Genomic DNA, 21,790 nt, shown 5'->3' with positions numbered 1-21,790 from the left:
CATGTTCTTAAACCTGCACTTTGTGTCTGGACCTTAGTACAAGATCGTTTCTACAGGAGGAAAGAATTTTAAGTTCGCATTGGTTCACTCTTACCACATGGATTTCTACTTCGTAGCGAAAACTTTTTTTTTCTTTGCGGCCTGTGGACTAGACAGAGTATTCAGCATCTGCTTGTGGATCGCCCTAATCATGGTGAGCTTCGAGACTTTGACTTCATGGCGACTTTGACTTTGGCCCCAGAAGACTTGCCAATACTGCTCAGAGATCACCATTAACGATATCTCAAGTTTTTGTTTTTGTTTCTTTGTCACTTCCATGTCATAGCCCCATTGTGATTGTTATAGTGTTAATACCTAACTCATTTCTACTTCTTTCCGTGTTTATTTCCTGTCTATTGTCATTAAACGGATTGTTCGTTTCTAGTTTGACACTCCCGACAAGTGTTTGACTTATTTTATCTTTCGTACTAACTTGGGCCTTAGCTTATCCTTGTCGCTTAGCCCTGGCAAAAGATGATTAATATCCCACTGTCACTAATTTTACCCTACTGCTTTTATGAGTGAGTGTCTTTGCATGTTTTTTATCTTATATTTTTCATAGCAGACTTGTTACTGAAATTTAGACATTGAGGGGTACGAAAAAACTTCTGCAGTATGGCGCACCCAGTTCCAGTATCTTACCCTTACTATTTCTTATGCCTTCAGGGAGAAATTTATAACTAAACAAGCTCTGGCCCCAATTTTGTTTTTCATCTATGTTTTAGTATCATAGAGTAAGTTCGTCACAGTCAGCTCAAATTCTACGGTACTTTTCTTCCTTCTTGGAAGCTAGAATCTCAGTCGATTAAAATCAGTGTTGGTAACAGAGATAAATTACAATTTCTCATGATAGTGTGAAGCATGGTGACACTGACAAATTAATATTACCAGTATGTCAGTTAACTGAATTTTACTTCTGACTATATTTTTTATTCCTACGTTTTCTTCCATTCACGAAATTGTCTGTACGGTTAGCAAAAATGTCTAAATATCCGAATTTTTCTTATTCACACGATGCAAATGCCGGGATGGTACGTACCGTACAGATCCCTGGCCGCCACCTACCGTCCTTCCTTCCTTCCTCTGATAGTGTGCTGTCATTCTTCATACGTGATGGGCTTAATGCCTTAGATGCCAGTTACGCCCAGAATGTGTATAAATAATATAAATGTCCCCACAGTTGGCAACACTGCGCTCCACACCGTACCACACTTACCTTCACGTCCAGGTTTGTCATGGTAGCGTGCTGCGCGACGTCTAAAAATATGACACATTTACGCATAAGTGAGTAATTGTAAAGAACACACAGACAAAAGAAAGAAACAGGCGGGAGATCGAAACAAAACTTACAGATGTTGCCTATTTGTACGCTATGAGATGATAAAAATATCAGCTAATTTAGAATTCACATAGCATCTAAATAATACTTGATCAAAGATTATTATGTATTTAGAATACTAAACGTGGATGTACATGCACGTATAGCTAAACAAAATAAATAAATGCAACATATGGTTGAAAAAATTAAAAAAATAAGCGTTTTAGCGAAACTTCAAGGCATTTTCCGAAAATCATGGAGTTGACTTAAAAATCTCAAAGGGCCTATCCCGTTCGCCATAATGACCAGGCTGTCACTTGATCAGGTCAGTAGTCATGTTGCGTGCTAAAACGAGTCTGGAGATTCCAAATCCAGATCTGAGATATTTCAAGCACGTAACCTCCGCGTGGGGCGCCCTGGGTAATTCGAAGAAGATTCATATACTTTATCATTATTATTGATTTTACTCAAACAACTTGACTTTTGACAATGTTCTATCCATATTTACCTTACGTTCTATATATCGTTTTTAAACTCTTCATTATGTCTTTGCAATAAGCTTTCAATTAGCCATCTCCTTATACTTTTTGTGATATGTGGATGATGTCATTTTTATTGACTTTCCATTGGCTTTAATGTTTCGTGATTTTTTTACTATATTCCATCCATTTTATGGCAGTATCTTTTTTGAATATGGAATCTACGTAGTCCGTTCTATATTTAAGCTGGATTTAAGCCATCTCCCTCTTTTAGTTTTTGAGATAAGTGGAGGAATTATTTGTTTTTCATTTATATTAATGTTTCCTGCTTTTTTGGACTATGTTTCATTCATTTGAGGACAATTTGCTTTTGGAATATATAATCTACATAGTCTCTTCTACATTTAAGCTGAATTTCAGCCATCTCCCGCAAAGTCTGTTCCATTGCAACCGGATAGGCTCTTTTATGTGTAAACACTGTGCCATCAGTGTCACCTTTTTCGCACTACCTATAATCGAAAATAAAATTTAAAAAATGGACCACCCTGGTATACAGCGCTGTTCTTTGAGTATTAAACTATGTATTTCTAAATCTTCAAGAATGGAAATTTGTATGTATGTAGTAACTTGCATGTCAACTAAGTCGTTATCAGGTAATTATTTACCTAGTTACGCTGCAGCATTAGGGCAGTGCAGTGACATCGGAGTCAATGATGAGATGTTGGCATAGAGAAACTGTTAAGATATGTTGACGTGCAAGTGTTATGAGTATCAGCCCTAATAGACATTCTCCTTCCTTAGGACTTCAGTGGGCGTTCGAGCAAGGAATTCCAAAGGATGCAGCCACGCAAATACACACAAGCCATACAATATTTAGTTCTGGAGCAAGTTGTGACACTATGTCTGAGTCATGCTTAAATGCGAAGTCACCAACCACTGTGCGAAAAAAGAGAATCAATACACAAACAGATGAAAACTTTTTACAAGCTTTGGAAGCCGTTCGAGGAGGAATGGGATTTTGTAGAGCGGCCAAACTGTATGGTGTTAACAACCGAACCCTTTGGTTGGAATATAGAAAAAGAGGTTACCCAATTACAAGAACAAGTACGAAATCTCGGAAAGGATCTAATCAGGCACAAGGTGTGTTAGTCGAGCCAGTAACAAACGAACAACAGCCAAATGCGGTTCATAATTCTATGGAACATAATGTTACCTGCATACAAGCACCAAATCCACCAACCCTTATGTGCGAGACCAACACCAGTCAGTATTTTTCAACAGAGATGTCGAATTCTCATCAATTTAACAAGCCATTGGTATCCCAAACAGTGAATTGTGATATGATAAATTTTCACAGCAGTGGTGGTGTGGGATCGATGTACATGGGTTAATCTGTTAAAAAAAAAAAAAAGTTTAATGTAGAAAAATTACTGTAGAATTTATTACCTTCGTGACTTCTTCGATAATAAAATATAAACTCTGAACAAGCCATAGGGCAATGCAGCTAGTTGGTAAATATATAGTTGTAAAACTGTAGTGCCTCGTTCAGATTTATTATTTTATTTTTGAAGAAGTTCGTAAAGAGTATTTGTAATCATAAAATAGAGAAAATGTAAGTCTTTGATTTCTCAAAATAAAGAAAGGTGTTTAAATTTTGTGTTCACTCTTACAGCAATGTGTTTCTTCAGCTCTGTTAATGTCTTTATTATCCTAAACGATAACTATTTTTATAACAAAATATGTGTACATTTGACTGATGTTTATCTCAACAGAATGAAGATACACTATTATTTATTTTTTCATTGGTAGTTTCTAAGTAATCTTTTATGTAATAGTTATTGTAATTATTAAAATTGGTAATCTAATAGGTCGAAATCACTTGTATGAATTTATAGTTTTGCTTAGATGAATAAAATAAGATTTTAGCTTTTTTAAAAAAGAAGTAGTAGTATGTAGGTATAGACCAATTGTCCAGTTGCCGTAGTTGCTGAAGATTCGTCATACTTGGAAAGATGCTTATATCCTTCTGAAGTCAACTGAACAATTACTTTAGAAATTATCAAACCTAATAATGTTAAACATATTGACAAATAATACTTTTGAGATGCATCTTGTTTTAGCACTGTAACTTTCATATTTAGCTTTCGAAAATATTTACTGCAAATATTGAACATCAAGAAAATCTCAAACCAGGTACCACTTGCATTTTTCTCCAATTAATCATTGTAGGGTTAAGCCCGTCCATCTGGTGAGAAAATGCAACATTTTGGTCAAATTTTTGAAACTCAGTTTAGGGTAATATTCAAAGCCATCTGGACAATTAGTTCACATGTGATATTTAGAACATCTTGTGAGTGTTCTAAATTGGTTACAGCTTAGAGTGCATAAACAGCCACATTGTGTAGATAATTCACCATGGAGAATAACAAATCGAAGGGACACTTATACACACCAAATAATAAAATAATGTACGTATCGGTAATGAACTAACCTCGCCATTTTCAAATCAAAATAACTATTTCTTTTTAAAAAAAAATGTTTTTGTAGTTTTTTCTCAACAAACTGAAGAATTATCGGTACTCATATTTAAATAAATTCATGTATAAGTCGTTACATCAGTTTTACGTATTTATTTTGTTTATAAGGAGTTTGTTGGATTTGTTGGTAATTACGTATTGGTATTCTTTCTTAACCGGATATGGAAGTTCTGGCTATTCCTGAAAGCATATTAAAATAGCTTTGACAGAATTCAGTGCCTTTTGTGTTTTTTGGAGGGGAATGTATTGTCGAAAAGAAACCACCAAGGACAGTAAAAATGTTTACGGGTAGAGAAAACCGATAATATTGCTTTCGTGGAAGGAACAGAACCTTTATATCCGTCAGTGCGTGTGGTTATCTTGGAGAGACTTGTGGTTTTGTAGGCTGTGGAGAAATCCTTGCATGTAGAATTAGTACAGTTGCCTTTCATTTTATAGAAACTGAAAAACAAAGACTGTGTTGAACGTAGTCATGATACGGGGGCGAAGAATAATTGTTACTAGTCATGAGGTGTACAAATTAACGCCGTAGCTTTTTAGAAAGTATGTTCACAAAACAAATAAAATTTTTAAAAATGTTTAGTTTTCGTTACTTTGTATGAACTAGCCGCAGTCCAGAATCCGAATATTATGGTCACGAGAAAAATTGATGATATTTGAGTATATAAATTCTTGAAACTCCCTGTCTTCATTTAATACATTAAAATTTGTATCAAGCAGGTTATATATATAAGCAAATTAAAATACTTGGTAATGCAATCAGAACTGGTGAGTAACTTGCATAAGAATTTTCCAGTCTGAAACGTAAGTTGGTACATTTCTTCCTTTGCATGATACGGTTTTAACATTATGTAATGACCTATCTAGTTTCTACGCGAATATATAATCTCTTTTTGGCCCGCCTGATAAATTGTAGTTTCCTTCCACACACTATTTCGAACCGTAAGCAAACCCGAGTCTATCACCTAGACAGAACTGATTCGAGTTGTAGTCCATATTTCCCTCGGTTTTAACACACTTTACCATAGATGTCCTTAAATAAGAGACACGAGCCATCACACTAAATTTTGTCCCTCCAATTTCTTAAACTAAAGTACGTTATGCTGCAATTATTACTGAAACAGTTATTTGTGAAATACGAACAAAATTATAAGACATTTGCGAAAACTCACCCCCAAAAGTGGATCCAGGTTACCCCTTATGGATTTTTTTCTGAGAAAGTATTTTCGCCATACGTTGAGACTATTAATTAAATACTTCTTTACGAAATATCATAAAATAACAGAATTTCTTCAAATACGATTTACAAGTTATATATAAATAGACATTAAATAAAAACATAAGTAAGAGCTCACTCCAAGTAGTTCTGCTTACAGTCACAGTTGTGAAAGGCTTTTGCCATAAGATTTCTGTACATCAATTTTGATGATGTGTGCTTTATTATCATTTTATTAGCACGAGTAACCCATCGGCCAGCGCTAAAGCTTTTCGTCAAGCATACGTTCCTCTATGTTCTGTTCTTTCCTCCTTTTATATTAGTTTCCTTCCTACTATAGTTTGTAGGACAATGTTCTTCTAGAGTAGTTACTAACCCCCCCACCCCCACACATACAAATCCGTGATGACAGAAGGCGTCGCTCTAAAACTAAATGAAACTCCCGCTATCAAGAACTAAGTTACCGTTCTTTATATCCAACCATACATGCATAAATTTGTCTAAAGCAATAATATTCAGCTTCGAAATAAAAGGTCGAACGTTGACCTGATTCTATGAGAATGCAATTTGTGTAGAATTTGATTATGTTGATACATATACATTTTATGGAAACTTTTACATTGAACGGATACTAAACCTACGCCTTTTTCCATATGTTCCTTCTCAACGTGACACGATGTAACCTGCTGTTACATTCAAGCGAAATTTAGTTCTACAGCTGCTTGAGGTTCCTGGCCTTTAACAGTTTTTGGTGTTAGTTGCCATGTTCTGAATCAGAAAAATGCAAACTTTTGATGAAAACGTTTTGTTGTTACACTATCTGTACCGAGAACGTATACTTTCTTCCGTTTTATCAGCATTCTTGATACATTTTTGAAGTTCATTACTGTTATTTAGAGGGCATCTTGTTCACTGCTTTATTACGTTATCGGCATCCCAAAATAGTTTTTGAATTTTATAGAGGGCTGCACTTCCAGCCCGTAAAGGAGCATTATTTTTCTTTTTTTAATGACTTCGAAGGTATTAATTTGTACACCTTTCTGAGCATAAGGCTTCCAATCTAATATCCTGTTTGACTTCCAAGTATTCATATATAATTGTGGTAATGAAGAGTAAGTTAAAGGAATTACGTAATATAGGAATACGAATAGTTTTATTTGTACTTTCGGCATCAAAAGTTACCTCTCTTAACATTTTTTAGAGTGATTTGAAGCAGTCTTGAAAGTACAGTATTTCTTCGTGATCTCAGTAAGGCTCGGGTTTCCGTAACATGTCATACTTTTATCTTTGCGTTCTTGCATGTCTAATTAAATATAAACACATTCGACTCTTGTGAGCACGAAAATATAGTTACTACTGTTAACATAAATGTATATTTAATCTAGATTTAACTTTAGGTTATGTTTGGTCCCGAAGTGATATAAAATTGGTCATATTTTTTGTTAATTTCACTTAATACTCGAAAATATATTTGCCAATGTTGGCAACGAAGTTATTTGGCACTTCTTTCTTAGAAATATTTGGCCTTGTGCAACAAGATTTGAAGGAATGCTGTACAGTGTGAGGGAATGAAAGTAGCTGACATCACACGGTTTGCCACCCTGAGCCTCTTTCTCTTTCTCCTCCCCTGCAAAGATACCTCAAGTCCAGTTTCTTTATTGGGTATTGGTGGAAAATATTTCCATCCACATCAGAAGACTTCAAATACATGAAAACTGAAAGTAGTACTGCGAAAATACTGGTGATGTACACTGAACACTATCGCTTATATGACGCCTGGAGAACTTACTCCCGGGCCACCTTCTGAAATCACTGGTACTTACAGTAAGATCAGTCTATTTTCTTTCACATTGAATGTACGGAAAATTTCGAGTGTGCAGGATATTTGACAAACGTAGCAATTTTTGTCACAGAACGCGAGATTCCTGAGTATAGTTTCAAAATATCTAAAGTCAGATTCTTTAGCCCTTTCGAGACAGGGCCGGAAAAGTGACACACACGGCTGTGCTACCTTCTTAATCCTCTGCTGTGTGAACACTAAGATATCAGGATGATTTTTTCTGTGCCGGTTGGACCATAGTTTATCTTGATGGTATTTTTTTTTTCCTGTGTGTCGAATTCTTTCTCAAATTTGACCCCAAAATAAAAAGAAATTCGAGAATTTTCGAATTCTCTTTTAGTTTCTTCAGTATAGTTTCCTTCGTTTTTGAGAAATCTACTTAGGACTTGGCAGGTATATATCTCATATAGGTACCTAATTTTTTAGACCAATTTGCAACCAAATCAATTTTAGACCAATTTTAGACCAAAATCAGTGTTGCCAATTAGGGAAATTGAAAGTTTTCTTTTTTCGGTCAAAAATTGGAAATTTTCGAAATTTATGTTTTTAAATCTGTAGTTATACGTACAAACGCAAGTCAACCTACGCCAGTCAAACATTAGTCCTTACTGAACAAAAGCAAGCACAGATCGTTACAATTGGGTAATTAGGGGGCGCACGAAAAATTAGAATTTAAATTCTAAACCTTAATCTTTTTTCACTTTCTGTTTACCACAATATATATTTCTTTTAAAATTACAAAAGTTTTTGTTCGTAGATATCGATATGATACTTGTAGGATATATTAGTGCTTTACCAAAGTTTATTTTAAGATAGTTTGTGTCTGGTAGTAGTGTTTCTAGCCATAGAAAATTTTAATTCCCTACTTTAGGGGGAAAATTCGGAAAGTATCCCTTTTTCCCCTCTAGTTGTTTTCCCTCTATAATTTCCATCTTGTTGACTACATTGGAACAAACGTATTAGTATCTAGAAGCCTCGTCTTTGGCCTACACAACGCACCATAGAAAGTTTCACTTGGATAGTTGTGGAAAGTACAGTTAAGGTTTACAGTAGACCTTGTTCTCTAAGTGGAAAGATAATTGTGATTTTCATAGGTAGAATGAGATTTTTTAAAATGACATGTTCAGTTTATTACTTATCGTCATTATACTTCTAGGATATATTATTGCGGTACCAAAGTTTATTTTAAGATAGATTGCGTCTGTTGGTAACAGCCAGCCACAGAAAATTTTAATTCCCAATTTTAAGTGAAATATTCGGAAAATATCCCACTTTTCTCTCTGTAATTTCCCTATTGTTGGCTACATTGGAGCAAACTTACTAGTATCTGAAAGCCTCGTCCTTCGCCAACACAATGCACCACCTAAAGTTTCAATAGGATAATTAGTGAAGCTGGAGCACCTACGTAGCTGTTGATTTTTGCTTCTGAGGCGGGAAAAGTGTCAAAATTTCCTGTGTACGATCAGAGATATTTTTCTTTGGCTTTGTATGGCAGCCTACGGTTTCACTGTGCCTTGTCGACACACCAAAGAATTTTTTTTTAGGTAATTTGGATCCATGTGGCAACAGTGGTCCAAAAATCTTAAAATTCGATTAGGGATTTTTTGTGAATTTTTACCCCCTATATTTCCCTCCCGTTGGCAACATTGCAATTAAACTTATGCCATAAGAGTGCCACATTCTTCTAAAAAAACAAGGTCTCAACCATATCGATTGTGTGAACAGTCTTTGAGTTATAATTCATTAACTGAAAGTCTACGAAAACTCCAGAAATGACCCTGTCTCGAAAGGGCTAGTAGTGTGAAGTTGCGTAGTTTCTGGCAGTAGCGTCATTTCAGCATTTTCTTGTAGGAATGAGGATGACTCTCGAATGTAAGTAGTTCTAAGTCTTTCATTAATATATTATTGTAGTATTGATTGAATTAGATCTCCCCACTCCTTTAGCTCTAAATGCGCGTGTTTTTTATGTTGTATTTTGCCATTTCTTATTTCATAAGTGCATGCATACTTTCAAAGTTTATAGGTCATAGAAGTCTGAGTCCGAGTTATTTGCTGTTCAGATTATTTCAAAAGTATTATGACAATGTAGCAGTAATAGCAATAGTGTTAAATTGCTTGATAGAAGAAACCAGAGTGTTTCTATTTGATTCCGTCTCAACAAGACATACCGATTCAAGTAAGTCCTTCAATTTCACCCACAAATCAATGAAAGTGTATCAAAGCATGTTTTCTCCGACAAAATCCAGAAGAAAAGCCTTGTGTTCACCATGTTGAAGATTTTTAGTTTGCGTTACTCAATAAGGAGTTTTCACTTTTGCAGCAGAATTAAGATTTAGAGCAGTTCGCAGTATATGGATTATGCGGAAGTGTTCTTCGGACGAACCTGTTTCCAGGTTTCGGTAACGATGTAAACATCATTCAATTAAATTTTCATAGATCCTTTAGCATAGGGGACGTATAATACAAAAGCTGGATGGATAATAATGACAACGTTGTTTATAATTCCTACCTGGGTTTATGCATGGATAAACATCTGTTACATTACTTCAATGTAATCGCCTTTTGTCTATACCACCTCCAGCCACACGTGCAGAAGGCATCGTACAAATTCAATGCGTCAGTCTTTGTCTATGTCTCGCAGAGACCGCTATATGACACGGATGATGGCTTCTCTTGTTTCGTAGTGCTTTCCGTAAAGTGGTTCTGTCATTTTGACTAAAACATAGTTACGAGAAAACATTGTTGTGCACCGCGCCTGCATGACACCTCAGTCTTGATCCACCCACATTGCGTTGATCATCTTCTCGAAATACATTGTTCTGCCGCTTTACTTTCCTTTCTACTGCACTGGTACTGTTGACTGAATAACACACAGTCTTTACCAGGCGCCATATTTCATCATCTCACATTCCCTTATCAGCTACGGAACTTTTGTAGTGCGAGATAGCTCTCGTATGTGTAAACAGTGTTGCCACTACTTTTTGTTTAACTTATGTATAAAAGATATATCAAACTGTAGAGGCTTTATAAATAACTGTTTTCCTCTTTAACGTTTTTTACTACCATCAAGGAGTAGAACATTACACTGAAATTTCAGACTAAGCCTTACGTATAGTCGTTCATCCTGAAGGTCTGAATCTTAAGGGATAAAACTTGTGTTGCTTATTATTATAAGTTTCCTTATGTAGTCGCTAAAGATTGATTTGTGTATTTTAAATAGAATACATACTTTTTAAATTTCATATTTAAAACTGTATATTTAATGTATATTCAACATGCTTGGTTAATTGATCAGTTTAAAGGAAAATATTGTGTTTTTTTCCAAATATATATACTAGTTACTGTATATTAGAGTAAGAAAAGCAATTAAATTGTATAATCGTGATACATCCAATTCTGCCATGAAGAAATTTTTCTTTTGACCAAGTGTAATAAAACTAGCCTCTTTCTTTCTTTTGTGACTTTTGTTTGCCTCATATTTTATTTCTATTACTTATTAGTTTTAGCAGCATAGTAAGAATTCTTGCTTTAGGTATGAAGAAGATATAATGTGATTGAATTAATGAACTTTTATTGCTTACAAATAGTAAACTTTGTCGGTTTCTCGAAGCCCTATGTTATCGTAGTAGTGTTATTAGTATTTCAATAAGATAATATAAATTAGTTCTACATTACTTCTCACTAATTCAGTTACATACTACTGCTTCATTAAATTGTATTAAAGTTCTTTCTAATTCAGATTTTGTAAATTTGTGTATATATGTATTTATTAAATTTGTTGTGAAGAACTTAAGTTGTATGTATTTTGTGAAACAAAATAAGAATCTAAAAGGAAAGATTGGGGGAAGAAAATCTGAGGATAATAGTGTGAGGCTTCACCTATTTCGGGCAGAACTGGTCGAAAAGAAACCCATAGTGCTCAGCATTGATACTTATGGAAAATATGTACGTGGAAATCAGTATTTTCTGACCACTCTGGTTATACAATGGTTATAGATCAATCCATTGAAGGGTTTATGTTGCTTATCCTTGTTATTTATGCAAGCAAAACTACTCTGCCGAAGTCCAAAATCAGGGATGAACATTACACGGTTTGGCAATATATTTATAAACAACATAGAAAGTTCTTGTTCCAAACTTCGGTTCGTTAAGAAAAGGCAAATGTTTTCTTTTTGCATGTCATCTAGCCATTAGCATCATCCAGAAAAACATTAATCACATTGAGATAAAAAATGTAATGTAGACGCATCTAAGTATCGTATCAAGATGGAACAAACACTTGTCGACTCAGTTTGACCTCCTTCAACATTATATCGTGTAGCCAATTTGACTATTACAAAAATGACTTTACCATCATACCATATATAGCTGCTGTGTGAATAAGAAACAAACTTTATTCCTTAAATACTACCTTCATGTAAGGAATATATTCTGTATTATTATTATTATTATTAAAATGTAAAGTAAATTCTGTATTGTGTTAGCATCTAGTGGGTAAAAAAATTGTGCAAAGATGAGACATATACCCCGTATCAACTGCAGGAGGGGGAAGTGTGGTTGAACTAAGAGGGGGTGCTCAATTCAAAGAAAGCAATGTATTTTGTTACTATTAGCGAAAATAACTGGTTAATGCTCCTCTCCCTACTATTGCAATGTTCATTTATGTTCCTCAATGTGTTAAAAAGAAGTTACACGCTGTAATTGAAATATTTCCGTACATTAAAACATTAAAATAACAAAATTTCAGATTAACACAAATAGAAAACCAAGTTTAAAACCATAATTTTCTGCTACATATAAAACAAAACAAAGGAAAAATGGACTCGCCTGATCTTGAGTTCTAATATACCCCTTATTTCAGCAGGTTGTACTCCACACTGAATAGAAATATATTTGTCTTGATTAATAGATAGTTTCTTGAAGAAATATTCAGGCACTTTGTGGGAGTCATACTTCGTTCATTAACATTATAAATAATGTTAATTTTTTTTTTACTAAATTTCTTAATTTTGTTTTTGCATTACGTTGCTTATACACTATTTTCCACACTATAATTTATACTATTAATGCCACACATTTCTTTTTGACCGTTTTAACCATTCTTCATATGCTCTATTTACTACAAGGTCAAATAAATCTTTTTCGTCCTGAATTCCTTGCCGTACGCCTGGGACATTTGAGCCTTCAATAGAAAGTTTCACTAAAGCATTAACATGTGGAGCAGACAGCCTACACTGTTCCGAAGTCAATATTGAATTCATTGTGAAAACTGGTCGCTTTAAAGTGCGGTTCCTACAAGCAGAAGCAGTTTATTTATTTATTTATTTATTTATTTATTTATTTTTAAATCAGATTTGACAAAATAGGAAAGATACACTGTTTGGCAGGGTTTGTATCATGGTGGAGAAAGGGATTCTTCGAAGGAAGAGAACGAGGAAGTCAAGGAAGAATTCCGTATTCGAGCATAAAATTATCTTAACACATACTATAGGATGTGCAAGGATCTGTAAATTTGGTTGCAATCCTTTTTCTTTTAGCTTTTCGTGAAATTTTCATCTTGCACGAATTCTCCGAAAAGCGAGTCTTCATGTTCTCAACGACTTTTTCCTTATATTGCTCACATCTAGTTTCCAGCTTGTCACCAAGGATATTTTCGTCGCCCTTGAATAGAAAGCCAGTCTGTTACGCTGCGACGGATTGCATCGTTCGCTCTGTCTGCAATGTATTCATTGAGGTGGCATTCGTGTGTTTACGAACAGCTACACGGTTTATTATATCTCCTAATTGTTCATGGTCACTGTTCCACGATTGCTACGTAGTTGGAACTTGGAATGTTAAAAATGAGTATATAGGAAGAGGGGAAGATACTTCCGTTTAATGTGATAGTGGGATAATCAAGGTCCACTACTGAGCTGAAAATAAACTGATCATTGCCAGAAACAATTTTAAATAATTAAAACGGAAGAGTCTCGTCAGACGTGCCTAGATGTTTCTTTTAATATAGCCATATGGTTCTTAAGAGATCAAATTAAAGGAAAATTAAGTAGGGAAAACTAAAAACTTAAAAGTGTCTTCAAATTCTGTTCACAGAATACCAGAGACATACGCAGAGGCCTAGTACACAGAGGCAGAAGCAGATTTACTGGGAGGGGCTTTATTGTTATTATAGTTGTACAATCTGAATAGTGTATAGCAACTGTATAGCAACTAAATATAATTATTATAATTTGTGCTGTACATATGAGTGTCTCTAACTTATAAAAAAAATCTCGTATACTATTTCCTACTTTCGACACGAAATAAGGCAGTTAATATGTATCCTGCTATGTTTTGTACTGAGCCTCTAAAAATTAGTGTATTGCTCTCAAGTGTGCGTTGAAGTGCAGGTATATGTGCATGTATGGTTTTCGCACAGCAGCTAAAACCATATTTGATCATGGCGTCGCTCTAAGCATTTTTAATCACACCTCTAGTTGTGTTCCGTGATGTGACGAAATAAATAGTTGAACTAAATTTATAATCATCAGTGTTTTAACCAAAAAAGTATTACAGTTTATTTTATAAAAGTGCTTATCAGTCATCCTAGATTAATATGATCCAATATGTTGTATTGTGAATAATTTTTTTCATATAAACTTCCAAGTTTAATTTCTCGAACAGTTCTCAACCGTACATGAATTTTATTAGCTTGTTGTAGTCAGCATGAATTGGTCCTTCAAATGTCACTCTTAGTTTCTCTGCAAGCAAGTGCTTTTCTCCCGAACTTTCCCTGCAAGAAGAATGTTCCAAGATTATATCACATCACTCATTGTCAGTTACAAATAGTCAGCAACGAGAACAAGAATTTTCAGTTACTTTATTCGCACGTGCCGGCAAACCGTTCGCATTCGGCACGTTACTGGTACTAGTACTTTATCTCCCTACGTCTCGTATAAAATTGAAAATCCCTATGTTTGTGACTCTAAATCTTCTGAACCGCCCGACCGATCTCGATCAAATTTGTAACCTGGATGAGGTTTCAGGCTGGGCTGGTTTTAGGCTATTCACTTCGATGGTAGAACTGAGGGGTGTGGGGAGGGAGAGGGGGTATAAAAATAAATAAAACAACTCCTGAACCATTCGACACATCTTCATCAAATTTTCAACGTAGATCAGGTTCAGGCCTGCGATCGTTTTTATGATTTAAATTTGACGGAGCAACAGAAGGGATGGAGAAGGAGGGGAATATATATAAAAATCAATTTATATAAGACTGAAAATGACTATTTTTGTAACTTAATAACTCTTGAACTATCCGACCGATCTCAATCAAATTTTCAACATACATGAGTTAAGGAGCAGGGATTACTTAGGCTATTCACTTTGATTACGCAACGTAGGGGAGGGGGAGAGAAATTTAAAAATGATCAAAATTGACCGATATTAGTGTTGAATCAGTAGTTTTCGGGGTCGATGAGAGAAACAGTGACGATTCTGATGCTGTTTCAATCCAAGTTCAGTCCTGATAGTTGGGGAGGGTTGGGTACAACGTAGGGGGAGGGGTAAACCTTTAAAAGTGATCGAAAATGACTAATATTAATGTCGAATTCAAAGTTTTAGGAGTAGCTGAGATTAACAGTGATGCCGTGTGCCGCAACACGCAGGAGGGGAGGGGGTGCTATATATAATAATGATCGTAAATTACCAATATTAGTGTCTAATCCATAGTTTTCGAGATCATTTAGATCAACAGTGACATTTCCGATTCGGTTTAAATCCACAATCAGCCCCGCCACTTGGGGGAGGGATTTTATATATATATATATATGTAACGGACCGTTGGTGGTGGTGTGTTAGGTCGGTCTCCATACTACGTCAGGCGCAGTGGAACAGCAGTGTCCAGTGGCTGCAGCAGACGGAGGTAGTGTAAAATGGGAGACCTCTCAGATTTTCAAAGAGGGCAAATTGTTGGTGCGCGATTATGTGGAGTGAGTGTGACGACAGTGGCTACTGTGTTAGGTGTGTCGCGTGGGACAGTATCGAAGGTGATAACGGCCTACACAACACACGGGAAAACCACATCGGGGAAGCGGAACAGTGGGCGGAAGAAAATCATGAGTGACAGGTCACGCCGGGTATTAAAGCGCATTGTCACGCAGAACTGTCGTGCCACTGCGGAGCAAGTGACGGAGGAACTCAATCAGCACCTCCCCCACCCTGTTTCGACAATCACAGTCCGCCGCGAATTACATGACATGAACTTACGGGGTCGTGTTGCACGGACCAAACCGCTCATCAGGGACCATAACGCTTTCGCACGCCGCAAATGGTGCCGCGACCATGCAACTTGGACCGTTGAGGACTGGAAACGTATGATATGGTCGGATGAGTCATCCTTCACCCTATTCCCAACCACGGGCCGTGTTTATGTGTGGAGAACGCCCAAAGAAGCTTATGATCTGCAGTGTCTCCGCCCAACTATGGAACATGGCGGCAGCTCGGTGATGCTGTGGGTCGCCATATCATGGTTTTCATTGGGTCCTGTGGTCACACTTAGCGGACGAATCACTGCCAACGACTATGTCGCAATTTTAGGAGACCACTTGCATCCTGTGGTCCGGGTGTTGTTCCCGGACAATGTCGCCGTCTTCCAGGATGATAATGCACCCATTCACACAGCTGGCGTTGTTGCAGCGTAGTTTGAGGAACATCGGGATGAAGTTCAACACCTCCACTGGCCCGCCCAATCCCCAGATCTCAACATAATTGAACATCTGTGGTCCGTCTTGGAAACACTACTCCGGCGACGATTTCCACCTCCATCCTCTCTCATAGAACTGACCGATGCCCTGCACGAGAAATGGTGTAAAATTCCACTTGCTACCATTCACGACTTCTATGCCTCCATCCCACGTCGCATCAAGGCTGTTCTGAAGGCGAAAGGTGGCCCGACACCATATTAATCTGGTAAGTTGCAATTTCGTTCAGGTGTTTCCATTTTTCTGATCACCATATATATAAAATGATCGAAAATGACCGATATTAGTGCTGAATCCACATTTTTTGGTGTCGCTGAGATGAACGGTGACACTTCCGATGACATGGCCCGCAACATGGGGAGGGGGAAATATGTATATACATATATAAATGGTCAAAAATGACCGATATTAGTGTTGAATCTATAGTTCTTGCGGTCGCGGAGATGAACAGTAACACTTCTGATGCTGTTTAAATCCATTTTCAGCCCCGACACTTGGGGATGAGGACATATATTAAAATGGTCGAAAATGAACAATATCAGTGTTGAGTCTATAATTTTCGGGGTCACCAAGATGAACATTGATACCTACGATACAGCATAGATCCAAATTCAGCCATACAACTTGCGGGATTGGGGAAGGGAGAAATCATGCTTCAGCATAAAATGTAAGTTATTATCAATCTACAACATTGTATTATATGATCTTCGGAAATTGGTGACAGACTACAAGTTAAATTATTTATTTCAACGCAGCGAAGCGCATAATATATGCTAGTTCAATATAGAAATCATCTGAACAAGTACAATGTTCAGTATATCAGTGTTTTCAGTTTTGCCAGGTTGGGCTACAAGTAGCGAATTAGGCGATTTTTTTGTGTCTCCTCGCTTCCAAAATTTCAAATTGGTCCATACGCTTCTTTTTGAGCTACTTTTAATTATCTGCAGACTATATAAACTCTTAAGAATAGGCGACTTTCTTCATTTCAAACACGAAATCACAAATTATTAGTTTCGTCGAAGATGTTAAGACTAGTGCTGTCGAATTTTTGTAACATTTGCGGTTTTCGAAACCGAAACTGTTTGTCCTTTTGAAAGCAGAAACAATGTTCGATTATCTCGAGTCGTGGTCACTTTATGTTCGAACAGCTCGAGTTCCGAAATTCGGAATGTCAAATTCCTTCAGATTCGTGTTCTTCGAGGTCTAATTTACAAAACATATAAAAAAATCAGGTGGGGTCCAGTTTGCTTCTCTGCAGTCTACTTTTCAAACGAAACTGAGTTTTCCAGAGTACGTTTTGCTTCAAACTGAGTTCTGCCCTGGCTAACATACGTAAATTCGCTTCTATAAGAGTCTTTAAAGTTACACTTGAAATTGTCGTTCGGCATTCTTGTAGCTTATGAAGGCATGAATAATTCAAGTATGTTTGTCACAACATCTACAAACGAATATTCATTCATGTAGAACCTCCAATAAATTACATTGAAAACACATGAACTACACAAAGAAAACCATTGTGCATTAGAGCAGATCTCTTATTAGCAAATGGCCCTGCACACGCGCACTGCTCAGATAGCCCACAGACTGAGCCTGAGCGCGAGTCCAAATTTAACTCAATCGCGATTGAGATTGTCAGAGGTGTAGCGGTTTAGGTTGAATATACCAACACTTTATCAACTAAGTCGTCTTAGATTTTTCTCCAATCCCAAAAAGCGGGTGGTTTTTCTTGATTAAGATATGTTTAAGCGGGGGACGAATATAGAACCTAAAAGAATTCGGAAAAATTCCGGAATTCGGAAAAAAAAAATCTTTTTGTAATCCTAAGAATTTTGTTCAAATGCAAACGAACAAATTTCCTTTTTGTAATCCTAAGAATGTATGATGCAAGTTAAGCTGAAACTTACATCCTAAAGTATACACTACTCAATATTCCCATGGTTAATGAGATGTAGTCCAAAAGTACGATGTACTTCTAATATTTAATTTTTGTTTTACTGTGATATTGTCCAGAGGTAAGACATATATCACACTGAGATAAACAACTTGACACAATGAAGATGTTATCATACGTAGTTTTCCAGAAAATCGTGAGAAACGAATATTTATGAAGTTAAAATATGCGTCGCTTGTTGCCAGTGTGATGCAATTGATAACTTTTATGCTGGAATAGTCTTATTATTATTATTATTATTATTAATCGTTTATGTACTGTAAAAGAAAAATGTGAACCGTTAAGTAGTAGATTTTATCTGTTGTTTTTTGATATCTTCTAACAGTAATAACAAACTGCTTGTAAATACGCAATGATTATCAAGGACAATGGCATATTAATATAAGGACTACTCTGCAGACTAGCAATAAACAATAGTTGGAAAAAAAATAAAAAGTAACTAACTTGGGCATGTCAGAATGTTCGCGAGAATATAGGGACGCATTGAGACTCTAGCAAAGAGCGTTATGTTATTATTACTCAAAGGGCCGTACGATGGAGGCATTAACGCTAATGTTAATGGCACTAATGAGCACTTACTTGCTCTAAGGGTTAACCTCATTTTTGAGATGATTCTTAGAAGTGGGCGTGTTGGCATGCAGTTAGAAGACTTATATCCATTATTTAAAAAGCACACGTTATCTGTGGAGTACTAACGATTTGCGTCACTATCGAACACTAACATAGCACTAGCGACGTTTAAAGTCGAAATTGGAGTCTGACATAAGTGGCTTGTCAACTTCACGGACATTATATTTTCCTTGAATGCGAGAATTTTGCGCCCGGGAAATTTGCGCCCTACCACAAAAATAGGAAAAAATACGCTCGCAATATATTTGCACTGGGATGTTTGCTCCCTACCCCAAAAAAAGGGGAAAATGCGCCGGCTATATATTTGCACTGGGATGTTAGCGCCCTACAATTCAACTTATTTTTGTATTGTGTAAAGTAACTTCCACTCACACTTGAACTAGGCTTGCCTCTCATCGTCTCAGTGAGTTACTCCATCCGTTATAATATTCCGAACAAATGAAAAAAAATACAATTTTAGTTCACTAAAGAGCAATCCATACAAATTAAATTTTTCATTATACTACAAAATTTACAATAAAAGTATAAATGACTGATATATAATTATTTATTAATATAATCAAAGAGTATAATTTAATCTACAAAAGGCTGTTTGGCTCTACCCAGATATCTCTGTTCACAATCCTTGCGAGTTGTTTGGCTTTTTAGGACACAAAATATAGAAAAGAAAATGTAAAGTGAATGTAAAATCAGTTCAGTAATATTATCAAGAAAACTATGTACAGTGTGTTTACTTGCTGGAATTACACTTCAAACACACAATTGCGTTCAGTCGTTCTTTCAGGAAAAATGTTCCGGGGTGCACACATAGTATTCCGGAGGGGGTCACTGCTGGTACTATTCTATTTATTATTATATAGACGTATTATTTTGGTCTCCTCCGAGGGGGCAATCTGAGAGCTCTGGGGAGGCCAGTGTTCCCCCAAAATCATCTCTGGAAGAAGCAGTGATTGCGTTGATCCGTTGTGTTCTTTTGGCTTATATTGAAGTTTATTCTCCCCTTATATAGCCACAATGAAAATAAATCACAAATGGCATGGTTGTGGGGGGAGGATTGTTTATGCTGTAATGTCAGCCCCTCCGAGCAAATGCGTAAGCTCCAATAGGTTCTTTTATTTCGCAGTGCTCAAACTTCCCGAGGAAGGTACATCGCAGGCGCAATTTTCGCTGTTCTTGAGGTAGGGCGCAAATTTCCCAGACGCAAAATTCTCGACACCGTTCGAATGACCTCGGAAGACGATATCTTTTTCAATACTTTTTTAATATTTTTTTTTTCGAGATTTCTTCATAGCTTCTTATTAAAATACTTACTAATATATCCTCATTTTATTGTCCTAACCAATCAATATGGGTATGTTGTCAGTAAAATATTTAGATTGATCGAGCCTCTGGTGTGTAACCACAGTATTTCATATCATCCCTCCATTAGAAATCTTGGCTAAACGAACCAATATATGTTGCCAATAAAATAGTTTAGAATGATTGAGCCCCTGGTAAATAACCACAGTATTTCGTGACAGATCCCCCCCCCCTTCCTATTACCATATTCTAGCTACGTGCCTGACTCAGCTAATTCTCTACATTCTTTACCAAGCACGCATTTTCTAAAGCGGAAAATGCTCTCTAAATATCTAAGCTCATTATTTTCAGCAGATGCACAAATTGGGTAACATTCTATCTACATGAATGTTATATATGTCGATTACTGGAAACAGCTTCTCGCTATCTATTACCATATTTACTATATAATGATTAACGTTAAAACCGGAAATGGTTGATTTGTACTGTTTCCGGTTTGAATATTACATTCATCAGGGAACTCGATTCTTAACTATTGACTCTGTACATCGTGGCCAAAATTGATGGTAATCCATCAGATAGTTCTTGAGACTGTTTATTTCACTGACGGACAGAATGAATATATGGCTGTAGAGTTTTGATAAACTAAATTCGTTAATGAGTGATGATGGAACAAATATAAGAAAGGGAACCAAGAGTAGGCCTACCACCGGAAAAAGTTTCGAACACAAAATTAGCCATCGAAAATCCACATGTCCTGGGTTAGAATACCATAGATGAAAACTCTACCACTGAGTCATCAATCACCCGCTTATTAGTTTTATTAATTATTATATTAATATAAATTAATGAATGCCTGCTTATGTTAATTATTGAACAATTACATTGTATACTTCGTAAAGTCAAAAATTGTAAATTTGTATTTACTGTACATACAGTGAGCGCAGAAAGTGTTCGTACACCTATGCTATTGAAACGAGAATGCCTGCGAAAAGGAAACAGAAAATTTAAGAAGTGTAATAACACACACAATATGAATAATGAAAACTAAGCTTTATGAATATATCAATAAAGAACCACAAAGACAAGTTTAATGGTCAGAAAGTAAATAAATTCCGTAGAAAGTGTATAGAGTAGAAGCAAAAAGAGATCGTACACCTGACGTACGAATACGAAACAAAGATACCACAACTGGGGTTCACTAGTATGCACCTGAGTATACACCTCTGTATAGCATGACGAATAACAGAATGAGTTTAGTTGTGAATAGGAGTGAAAAAACTGCACGGTGGGCTGTCAAAATGTTAAGCAACCGAACAGAAACAAATGAGGAAACAAGAAAAGTAATTATTAAATTGCATAAGAAAGGTAAGTCTTTGAGAAAGATAGCAAACCTTGCAGACAGGCCTCGTTCAACAGTACAAACAATAATTGCGATGTATAATGTTTCTATCACTGTGCGAAAAAAAAAAAAAAAATGGAAGACCAAGAGTGTTGAGTGAACAAGATAAACGTTACATTATTAGGGAAAGAAAAAAGGTTCCGAAAAGTAGTGCTGTGCAATTGGCAACGGATCTGGAAACACGCGGTGTTAAAGTATCAGCCAGTACAGTGCGGAATATTTGCCTGGTATCATGGTCGGATAGCCAGGAAAATGTTATGGGTGAACAAGACAAATCGTATAAAGAGACTAAAGTTTGAAAAAGAGTATAAAGATAAGGGAAAATGAAATGAAATGAAATT

At 36.2% G+C, this 21,790-nt stretch overlaps 1 protein-coding gene across 6 annotated transcripts in view; it reads left to right on the top strand.

Moving 5' to 3' along the window:
- Positions 1-21,790, top strand: part of LOC145673891 (uncharacterized) — a 286,927-nt gene that overhangs the window by 166,527 nt on the left and 98,610 nt on the right. Inside the window, exon 7 of one of the 6 annotated variants that reach the window (XM_081743691.1) lies at positions 2,638-11,222. The exons of the other annotated variants lie outside the window; for them this stretch is intronic. Within the exon in view, the coding sequence (XP_081599817.1) occupies positions 2,638-3,227 (590 nt within the window). The 3' untranslated portion in view covers positions 3,228-11,222. Of the gene's footprint in view, positions 1-2,637; positions 11,223-21,790 lie in introns of those variants that run through there. 6 annotated transcript variants of the gene reach the window in all.

This window comes from Thermobia domestica, chromosome 17 (genome assembly GCF_964235325.1).
Source record: "Thermobia domestica chromosome 17, izTheDome1.hap1.1, whole genome shotgun sequence".
NCBI classification, from domain to species: Eukaryota; Metazoa; Arthropoda; class Insecta; order Zygentoma; family Lepismatidae; genus Thermobia; species Thermobia domestica.
Note: the sequence above shows the minus strand (reverse complement) of the source record. Positions and strands in the feature narration are given on the sequence as shown.